The sequence below is a fragment of the Sus scrofa genome, chromosome 18, assembly GCF_054392235.1.
Source record: "Sus scrofa isolate SSC_HxYL_T2T_F1_AM1 chromosome 18, Sscrofa_HxYL_maternal_Yorkshire_Landrace_v2.0, whole genome shotgun sequence".
Lineage (NCBI taxonomy): Eukaryota > Metazoa > Chordata > Mammalia > Artiodactyla > Suidae > Sus > Sus scrofa.
The window spans coordinates 27,335,113-27,346,114 of record NC_139400.1 but is presented as its reverse complement, the minus strand read 5'-3'; the positions used below and the strand labels follow the sequence as shown (position 1 = coordinate 27,346,114).

The 11,002-nt window shown below is 38.8% G+C and overlaps 1 protein-coding gene across 2 annotated transcripts in view; it reads right to left on the bottom strand.

The window, feature by feature from the left end:
• Nucleotides 1-632: 632 nt before the first annotated feature.
• CEP41 (centrosomal protein 41) overlaps nucleotides 633-11,002 on the bottom strand; it is a 46,334-nt gene continuing 35,964 nt past the window's right edge. For both annotated transcript variants that reach the window (XM_003134674.7, XM_085005446.1), the window contains 6 exons: nucleotides 8,067-8,211; nucleotides 6,057-6,208; nucleotides 5,586-5,653; nucleotides 4,455-4,569; nucleotides 3,770-3,985; nucleotides 633-3,106 (listed from right to left, as the gene is read on the bottom strand). In XM_003134674.7, the coding sequence (XP_003134722.3) occupies nucleotides 2,970-3,106; nucleotides 3,770-3,985; nucleotides 4,455-4,569; nucleotides 5,586-5,653; nucleotides 6,057-6,208; nucleotides 8,067-8,211 (833 nt within the window). In that variant the 3' untranslated portion in view covers nucleotides 633-2,969. The remainder of the gene's footprint in view (nucleotides 3,107-3,769; nucleotides 3,986-4,454; nucleotides 4,570-5,585; nucleotides 5,654-6,056; nucleotides 6,209-8,066; nucleotides 8,212-11,002) is intronic.

The following is an 11,002-nucleotide window of genomic DNA, read 5'->3' as shown; positions in this document are numbered from 1 at the left end:
TTTCTACTAAAGGTAAAAAATAAAATTACTTTTAGGCCATTTGAATCATTCTGTGCCTTTCAATAGATTAAACCTGATGTTATTACAGCCAGGATGTTCTTTTTGTTCTCCAGTGAGTAATGTCATCTTGCCATTCTTCCCTCCCTCCCCACTTCTTGCCGCTTTGCTTCTCTCCTTCCTTCCCTCCTTTCTTTCTTAAATACATACCCCTTTAAAGTACTGAACGTATTATTTAGACCACGGCCATCACTGTCACTCAGAAGGAGTGGTAGGCACATTGATAAGGCACTTTCCATCTAGGGGGTTATAGGTTCCCAGGCAAGCTGCTCATCAACCCCTGCAACACCGACAAGAAAGTCCTGCTGCAGTGTGTTTAAGGTGGTCATCAGCCCCTGCCTGCATCACGAAGAAAGACCCAGGCCTTTTGGCTAGAGAGTCAAAAAAAGGTCCACTGCCCTAATTGGAATGATTGCCTGATTCATTTCTATGAAGCAATTATGCATTCCTAGGAGATGCAGCAAAAAGAGGTACTCTTTCAAATCACCCCAGTCTCATGTGACTTCCCCAGATCATCTCAACAGAGAGGAGGAGAGTCACTGGCAGATCTCAGTGTAGTAACGGCAGACAACAAATTAAGAACTATGTACTTTAATCTTTGACATTCATAATTGCACAAAGTGTCACAGATCACTTAAATAATACATGCCAGTTAATCTAATGAAGAAACTAGTAAAGCAAAACATTGAAAGCAATAGCTTGAGCATGTAAAAACTGCAAGTGATATTTAACACACAAAATGCAGAATCAGGAAAGGTCTTTGAGGAGTAGTTATTTAAAATTCTTACCAACAGGCAAAGCACTATGGAGAAACACACATAAACATAGTCAACCTGCCAGATCTCTCAACTAAATGCACAGCAAATCTAATAGGTTCGGCTACAATGACTTTGCATATATACACAGTAGTTTCTAAGACACTAGTGTTGTGTGGTGATGGGAATGCAAAATAGGAACGAAGCGGGGGACTATCATTTATTTTCAAAACAGAGTGGGGGAAATCTAAACTCCTGACTAGTCAACTTGAAAATGGCATAACCAGAACTCTGTCACACAGAAAAAAAGAAATTTTTTTTCTTAAAAATGTATGTGTGTCCAAAATGGCTGAAAATCATGTCCGTGCTAAGGGAAAGTTGAGTGTGGAAAAAAAATCTGCATTTTAAAAAATCTATGCTGTAAAGAAAATAAAAAGCCAGAGCATTTTGGCATTAGCAAAAGGCTGAACTTAGTTCTCAGGCAATAAATTTATGGGGAAACACGACAGGCTCCTCATTAAAGCTATGTGTACGTTGGCTGAATTTTATACAAGATTCTTGAATCTTGTGGAAAATTGGGCACGGCTTGACATCTGAACAATGTCCCTGGTTTGTTTGATTTCTAAAGCATCGGAAAATGTTACACTTTGGAAATCAAGTAGAGAAGAATAAACACACTAAAACAGAACTGGGCTGAATCTGGAAGTTATTTTTCCATATGTCTCTATAAGATATTTATTACCTTTATTTCTCCTAGAAACACAGCCCCCCCCCCCCATGCTGGAAATACTGTGATACTTTTTTTTTTTTTTTTGGTGGCGAGAAAATAGTCCCGTTAAGACAAATCTTACCCAGCAGCAATAACCACCTAAGGATAGGCAATTTTCAGCTGGCTTTTCAGAAGCTGGTTGCCATGACAAAGAGCACAATTTATTCCTTAGTCCCTTATCACAGCTACAGATCACAGACCATAAAAATTAACAAGGCTCTTTTTCCTTTTCCTGATGATTTCAGAGTTCCTTATGCTTACCTGAGGTCTTTTGCTCCCCCAATTAAATGGAATGAATGTCAGTCATCTAGCAATTCAATTAATGCTGATTCAAAATTCTGGCCCAAACAAGAATCTATAATCACAACCTCCTAATCACAGCTCAGTCATGAGAATGAAAAGTAAGCAGGAAATTGCACTAATTACTCAATTAGACTAATACTGTATTTTTAAGCAAGGGTTTAAGGGGTTGTCAGCTCTGACAAAGGACTGGAGTCGTCCTCACCTAGTGTGCCCAATCAAAGCTGATGTTTTCAAGTGGCCGTAACTTCTACCCATCTAAGATGGTTGGGTCTGAGCTGGGGAATGGGAATTTACAGCTAATAAAGCAACCACGAATGAGGGACGGCTCCAGGGGGCTTCAATAGCTCGCAGCCTAGCCCTGTGCAGTGGACAGGGCTTTCCTGTGAAGGCAGCGGAGCACACAGCATCACTGTGCTGGCTCCAGGAAAACATCCAGTGAGGAGGGGCATCGTGGAGCGTGTGAGCTGCTACTAAGGCTTCAAACTGGGTGATGCTCATAGACACCAGCCTCCAAACTCAAGACAGAGCCTGCAGCGGGTGCTGGGGAAAGAGTTCCTCAACCAGCGGGTCCATGCCTGGATGGGGGTGGGGGGCTGGGGGCAGCTGCAAACTCAGATCATATGCACCCCAGGGACAGATTCTTGGACTGCAAAGCCTACCTGCAGAACCTTCATGAAACTGAGAACACTGAGTGAAAAAGAAGTAGCTGGGATGGGCACACCAGATGTGCCTGAAGTATTTACAAAACAATGCAGGACATAGACCCAAACAAGCTGGACCTTATTAAAAAAATGAAAGCCTAAAAAAATTAGACAGTTTTTTTCCTATCAGTTTCAGAGACTTAAATATTCTATAAACAACAGGGAGGACACTAGAGCCTGTCATGCCTCTGGTTTTTGTAAAAAATCCTTCCCAATTTGGATGTGGGAGAGGAGGTGGAAACGAGCTGGAGAGAGGAAGAGAGCCTCTATCACACATGTTGAGGTCTTTCCTTTGCAGCAGTTTCTGAAAATGACCAACTTGGGAACTACTCAGGGGTTCTGAAAGGAGAGAAAACATTTATTTGACTAAAACAGACAAAATCTTTACTTCCAGGGTTTGCCTTGCACATGGCCACTGCCCAGTGAGCGGGGGTTTGAGCCGCTGGTGGGCAAGTTCTGACTGCTGCGAGCGCCTGGAACCTTGGAGTCTCTTCCAGAAGCATTAGCTTGGCTTAGCCGGCCTGAAAGGAGCAAGAAAGCAGGGAGAGGAGCTGCAAATGATTCCAGGGACAATCTGCCAAGTACACTTTTAAACAAATGAAGTCTTATGCTACAACCACTTTTAAGCTAATGAAGTCCTACTCAGCATCTACTTTATGCTAAAACCTGCTCTTCATTCTTGAGATCAACTAGAAGTTAGGGAAGGGAGCCGAGATGAAAGGAAACCCAGATAGCTTTTCTTTCCTTCCTCTCTGTTATCCCAAACAACCTCATCTATCCTTCATTCCTTCTAGGTAGAGAAGGGGAAAGGAACCATTAGAGGAAAAAGAGAAAGCAAGGTGACAAATGAAAGGCTGGAAGTAATTTAAATGTACTCAGAAACAGCAGAAGGAAATGACTTTCCAAGAGGGAATCTGAATGCCTTAGCTTAGCCTCTCAACTCTGCCTGAGATACACATGTTATGTGACTGATACCTTCTCTTCTCTTTCTATGTCTGTGTGGAATGCCTGATTCTTGCCTTGATCTGGGATCACCTCCACTCACTTCCCTGGTTCTCACCTGGCACCTGCACATTCCTCGTCCCCTGAAAATATTTTAAGAATCTGAATATGTTAGAAGAGATCAAGGTTCTCATATTATGAGGTTGATGTTTTCAAGTTCTACAGGAAACAAAATATCTTACTAGGATTGTCTGAATGACCCTGATCCTCTTCCAGGTAATACTCTATCTTCTTTAGGTCTTCTGGGGTAAACCTCCATTTATTCTCAGCTGGTGGAAGCGGCACTTTGGGGCTGGATCGCTTCCGGGCAGAACCAGGAGGAAGGGCCTGCTGGCAAGATGCTGGCAGGGAACCCGTAATCAGTCCTTCTGGGAATTTCTGAGCTAAGACTTTTAGACCTAGGTGTGGAAGATCATCAGAAAAAGCAGTGTTAGCATGGTGAGGCCAAGGCAAGCCTGGAAAGGAGCCTGCATGTCTCCTCATCTTTGGTCTCCAAGTTGAGGCCAGCACAAGGACGGGAAATCTTTCTTAACTGCTTCGCCATTAAGTAAATTACACCAGAAAATGTCAGTTGTTATATGGGATTCTGAGAATTCCATCACAAATCCTTCTGCTCAAGTCTTCAGCATTAAGGCTTTGTTATAGAGCCATAAAGCAACATCATTATTTCAGGAATTAAAAACACATGCTGATGGAGTTAACGGAAGTTTCACATACTCCTGACCCCTTTCAACCAGTGTGGTTTTCTCTCTTTCCAGAATACTAAATTCTGAGTTCTGGGAGGAAAAAGGCGATAGGGGTGGAGTTGAAGGACTGTGGGCCCCAGTATCTGTCTTTTAAATCCTAAGCAGAGTACAGCCCCCTCACCTCCAGAAAGCATGAAGAGGTTTTCAAATCCCCGCTCACACATGGTGGTGGCTGCTTGGCTGGCCAGCCTCTCGTCGTCATCATACAGAATGATGATCTTGCCGTGGGCATTTTTCTAAGTCATATGAGTTAAGGTTCGACCACATTGAGCTAATGCCCCTAGACTATACAGAAACCCTGGAAAAGGAAGAGCTGTCAAGGTTTGCCTCTCTGAGTTCAAGGAGCATCAGATGACCCCTCTTTAAGGGCTTCAGGATTTTTTCCTGTCATGGAAAACACACATGCTGGTGTCCTTTCCTTTTACAAACTAGTATCACCATGTCCCAGATGGCACTAGCTACACACTGTACACTCTTCAGCCCTTTCATCTGTACTGTTTGGAGAGTATTACAACCTCCATTCTACAGATGAGGGAACAGAAAAATTTTATGCTCAATGTATCCACTGCAGCCTTATTTATAATGGTAAAAAAAATGGGAACCACCTAAAAGAATGGTTTAGTAAATTACAGTGAGTCTAAAGATGAGATATTATACTGCATCAAAAATAGAGTTTATAAAGAGCTTGTGTTTGTGTGGGGAAATACACTGTAATATGAAGTGGGGAAGAGCAAGGTACTAAATTATATATACAGCATGATTTATATTTTGTTACAAAGAGTACATAGAAGACAGTCTAGAGTAAAATACACACAAAAATATGGTAAGGGTTTGTTGTTTAATTGTGTGGTTATTGGAGCTTTCAATTTTCTTTTTTATATTTTCCCATATTTAAATTATTTTCTATTTGTATGATTTTTATGAGCAAAATATTAAAATTTTAAGAAGAAAAAAATTAAAATAGAAGGAAAACTCCTTATGTTTTACTTGGGAAAGCTTGCTGGGGAAACAAAAGTCTCAGGACTAACTCTCAACAGATCATAACCTTTAACCTAATGTTTTTGGCCCGCCACAGGATGGCTTGGAAGCATTCTCAGCAACAGCCAAGGATCCAAATTTTAAAATATGCTAAGTAAGATAATTAATATCAAAGGGTCTTCACAGAGTTTTCTTCCTAGGAGCATGATTCATGGTCGGTTTGATTCTCACAATCCTCATACCACCCAACTCCTTAAAATGCAACAAAGGATACATATTCAAGAATATCATTTGAATAAGGGTTCATTGTTCTAGACAGAGTTGCAATTGGGTAACTGTAAGCTGCAAAGAGGAGAAAAAGCTTAGGAAGTTTGTAGCTCTCGGTACAACTTGGTCCCAATTCCCAGCTGGTTTAAAGTCTAAGAGTTAAGAGAAACGTACTCTCAAAATTAACCAGCTCTAAGCCTAAATACTTTTGTGAAAGAAAAGAAACAGGACACTATGGACAAATTAGGAAGTTTCATTTCACTGTTTCTGACATTTAGCACTGGTCCCCTGAGCCCTCTGAGAACGTCACCGGCCTCTCAGAGCATGCAGTGGAGCCAGCTTACAGGTTCCCTGAATGGATCTGGCTAACATATGGTTTCCTCAACTGCAGACCATGAGATGTGGCTCGAGCCTGCTTGGGCTCAGGAGGGGGCTCTGCTCTTGGGAGTGAGTTGCTGTAAAGCCTTCCTTCTCTTACCTCCAACAATGTGGCACTGCTGGTAAGAATCTCTATCTCGCACATCTAGCAGCAGGAAGGGGCAGTCAGGGTAAGGTTTGTCTTTGGTATTGGGCTCTGCTTTCTTCATAAGCCCTTTGTCTAGATCCAGTTCTCCAACACCACTGATGACGCTGCAAGTGAAAAAGTAGGTCAGTGGACACCAGTCAGGGATTGGTGGCTTAAAGGTCAAATACGTTCCTTCAGAATAGCAAGCGAGTGCTCAATGTCTCTTCAAAAGACCTTTCAAAGAAAAAGGAAAATGGATATGCTGTTTCAGTTCTCTCTCTGAATGCACGATCCTATAGACGGATTCCCGTTATATCACCCTGGACCCCAGGGAAGGGATCCACGGTCCATACTTACCTTTAGAGAATGCATGTTAGGTCATCAGTATGGCAGAGGGGGTAGAAACTGTAGGCCATATACTGCCTCCCGTGACAAGGGAAGCACTCAGAGAAAGAAAGAGGCGAACAGTTATCCAATGGAATTCCAGTGAGTGTAAGAAAACAGCAAAAGAGGAAAGAATAAGATTGACAGGACAGGAAAAGTGAAGGCATTTCTGTGTATGTTTATGTCATATAAAGTAACAATGATGTTTTAGTATATTTCATATACTTGGCAGTGACCTAATCCAGTATGGATTCTGAATCTTAATATTTTCAATAGTTATCTGTATTCACTTCCATTTTATAGGTTACAACATTGATGTTGAAGAGGATTTTAGATTTGGCAGTAATTCATATAAAGGGTGGAAAAACTAGGATTAAAATGAGGAAGTTCTGTTTTTGAGGTCATAAAATTGGTTGCCATGTTAATATAGGCAGAATATGGCAAAAACGTGAATCAAAGGAAAAAGAAGAATAGGTGTTATGATTAAAATGGCAAGTAGTGGAGTTCCTGTTGTGGCGCAAGAGAATCAGTGGTGTCTTGGGAACACTGGGTCACAGGTTCAATCCCTGGTCCAGCACAGTGGGTTAAGGATCTGGCATTGCCACAGCCGTGGTTTAGGTTGCAACTATGGCTCGGATGTGATCCCTTGCCCCAAGAAATCTATATGCCGTGGGGTGGCCAAAAATGGAAAAAAAATGCAAGTAGCGAAATATCTATAATGGAATAAGAAAATGATCACTTTTCTAGGCAAATATGGAAACACACACGCCAAACCAGATTAGTCTGCACCAACAGTTCCTCTCCCATCACAGCAAGTCAAATTCTGCCTTTAAATCCAATAAACACTATAACTACATGCCATGTGGTGCACATCTTGTTGAATCACAGGAGAGGAAACTCTGTTTCCTATGAAGCCGCGTCCCCATGGTCTATCTTGTTTTGAATGCAACTTTAGAGTCTTTGCACAGAAGTAGTTATAAAAATAATAATAGTGGTATTGAGGATAGCAATTCTTTTTCTGGTAGAACTAGCTTCTCTAGTAGAACAGTTTTACCAGTAGAGGGGATGGATGTGTGCCGGAAGTCAGCACCATCTTATAATCAACAGTGAATATTTGTGAGGAAATGTTGGATCATGAAACTGCCATGTGCATTTGAGAATTGACACCAGCGCTGTTTTCACTCTCCTTTGCGCCTACTTAATATCAGAGCACTATGTCGGCACTATCTTTTCCTTCTGATTCTAGACAGAGTAATTATAAGCTGCAGCAGACAGAAAAGGCGAGGGGGGAAATCATACTCCCTGAGTCAAAAGATAGTGATTGTAAAGCTAAATCCAAATAGCAAACTTGCATATAGGAAGGCTGAGAAGAACGGGGTTGAGGAGTGAAAATTAATGCTCCCGTACCAGTATATTCTTACATTAACTGAGAATGCTGTGAAAAGATTCAGGAGGTGGCATTCATATAGAGAGAAAATAGAATGGCTGAGTTGAAAGTGTAGGACCTCACTACTGCCAATCTGTTTCTAAGGTAATTAAATCACTGACATTGGTATCTAGATTAATGAAGGTAAAATGCAGTGAATGTGATGAGAGCACCTCTGAAGAGTCGAGCGGCTGGAGTCCCCCGCTCCTGCGCTGTTTATGAACTGGACGGGGCTTGGTGACTGCTCCCCGGGGCTCCCTTTCCCATTGGTCCTGGTGGTGATTTCAGCATCAGGATCTGAAGTTGCAGAATCATTGTCTAAAATTTGCAAACAAATAAATAAATTTAACTGCAGAATTTGTACTTGTTTGCTAGTCAATTCCATTGACATTAGGTTGAGAAAAGGAACTCATATTACCATTATTAAATTGTTCTGTAAGTGCTAACATATAGATTCTCAAACTGTAGTCTGTGGATCCCAGAAGTCCCCAAGACCCCTTTGGGAGATCTGAAAAGTGGAAACTATTTTCATAATTCTAAGATGCTATTAGTCTTTTTTTTTTTTAATCATGTTGATATTTGCACTGATGGTGCAAAAGAAATGGTAGATAAAACTGCTGTTGCCTTAGCAAGAATCAGGGCAGAGGTACTGAGTTTTACTAGTAATCACTGTATTTTTCATCCACAATCACAGTTAATAAATATGGCAGTCACATTTTAAAAAGTCCCTGAAGTAGTAGTAATAATTTTATTGAATTTCACCCGTAAGTACACACTTTTTTAATATTCTGTGTGATGAAATGAGGGAATCCACATCCAGCCAGTTTGCTACAGACCAACATCCCACTGTTATCTCAAGGAAAAGTATGAATGTGATTAGTGCTGCTTTTACCTTGAACACCATTTTTACTTAGAAGAAAAACTGACAGGATAACTATGGTTATTTAGACTCGTGCATTTGGCAGGTATTTCAAAAATGATCTAAGTGAACTCATTTCAAGGAAAACTGATGGGATCTGTTGCAACAATTAAATTTTGAACAAAAATCAGAATTTTGGAAACTATTTGCTATCAAGAGCTTGACTTCTTTCCCATCTTAATGACTTTTCTGGTATGATAGGTATTGGTGTTTAATAAATATGACTTTTTTGATATTGTGTAATGAAATTTGTCACATTTAGAAGATATTCATAACTCAATGAACTAGCATTTTCCAAATGACCAATGAATGATGTTATAAAATCATGTATGAGTAAAAGAAATCAAAGCGTAAGAGAGACCAGAACGATGGGTTTAATATAACAGAGTATGAAAAGTGCACCGATGTGATTTCAGATTCCACACTACAACTAACCTTTAAGAAGCTACCAGCTGTCAAGTTTTAATGCAGTGTCAGAGAAAAATATCCATGATTACCTGAAAGGGCTATTAAAATAATCTTCCTTTTTTTTCAATTACAGATCTGTGTGAGGCTGGATGTTCTTCATGTACTTCAACCCAAAAAGCATATTGCAACAGACTGAATGCAGAAGAAGGTATGAGAATCAGCTGTCTTCCATTAAATCACACATTAACAAGACTTATAAAAAGTGTAAAACAATGTGATTCTCCATGTATGTTTTTGTTTTGGTAACATAACTATTTTTGTAAAAGTGCTTATGTTCTTAATGGATTTAGTACTGTTATTTTAAGAAAAATAGCAAGCAAATATTTTTAAAGTTCTCAGTTTCAAATTTTAAAACCTAAATATTAAAAGATATAATTCACAAAGACCAAAACTCTTTGAGGTTCTCGAAAATTAAGAGTGTGGAGGGAACTTAATACCAAAAGGTTTGATAATTTGCTATCATAACCAGTATAAGGAGAGAAGAAATAGAAATAAGAAGTGTAGTTATTAAAGAGAATATTAAATTTTAATTTGCATATGATATAATATACCTAGAAACTTTAAGAGGATCTATGAGAATAAGGGAAATCAATATGTTAAATTATAAAAATAACCTATTTATAAAATAAATAAAACACTGACAAAATATTTTTTCTATATACCAATTAGAAACATGAAGAACATCTCATTTACAGTAATAACTGCAGATACAAAATATACTCTCCTAGAATATAAACCTATTAAGAAATGCAAAGGACCTATAAAAACTTATCAATCCTTTATAGGTCTTATAAAAATTTCCTTAGGGACATTAAAGAAGACCTGAATGAAGAGAGAGTGACAAATATTGCATATTCCTAACTTGATGACTAAGAGTGAAATGATGTTAACCCTTTACAGATTTAAAGTTTGGCCCTAATACAAGTCACAATGGGCTTTAAAAAAAGCTTATAAGAATTTTAAAGATGAGAAGAGAGAAAAAAAGGTTTTATGTATATTATATATAATATAAAGGTAATCTGGAGAACCTGCCTTATTAAATAGTAACATATCTTGAAAAGATAAATGATCAAAACAATGCAACAGAACAATAGATAACAGAAGAAAGAACACAGAAATAAATCCTAGAATATATATAAAAATCTAATGTATGTCAAAGGTAACATCAGAAATTAGTGGGTAAAGAGAAAACTATTAAATAAATGGTGTTGGAATAATCTGTCAACTAAAAAAAAAAATCAAATTTAGATAATCTTTCATATCATATACCAAAATAGCTAACAGACGGATTGATATGGAAAAAAACCCCAAACAACCAAGCAAGCTAACAGATGAAAATATAGTTGAATATCTTATTTTGGATTTTATGAATCTACAGCACTAAGAGAAAATATAACATGAAAGGTTAACAGATTTATTACGTAAAAATGCAAACCTCATATATGTCAAAAGCCCACAAAAAGAAAATTAAAAGGTGAATAACAAATTAGGAAAAATATTTGTGACATATATAAACAAGAAAAGGATAATATACTTAATTTATTAAGAGTTTTTAAGTTAGTTCTTTAATAGAAAAAAGACCATGCATATAAGGTAAAAATGCAAACAAGAAAAAATCATTAATATGGAAAGGAACTCTTCGTCTCACTCCAGACCTGCAGGCCCTCAGGCCCCCTCTCCGCAAGGGAACCACCTTCACAAATTTTTATCTCCTTCCAAAAG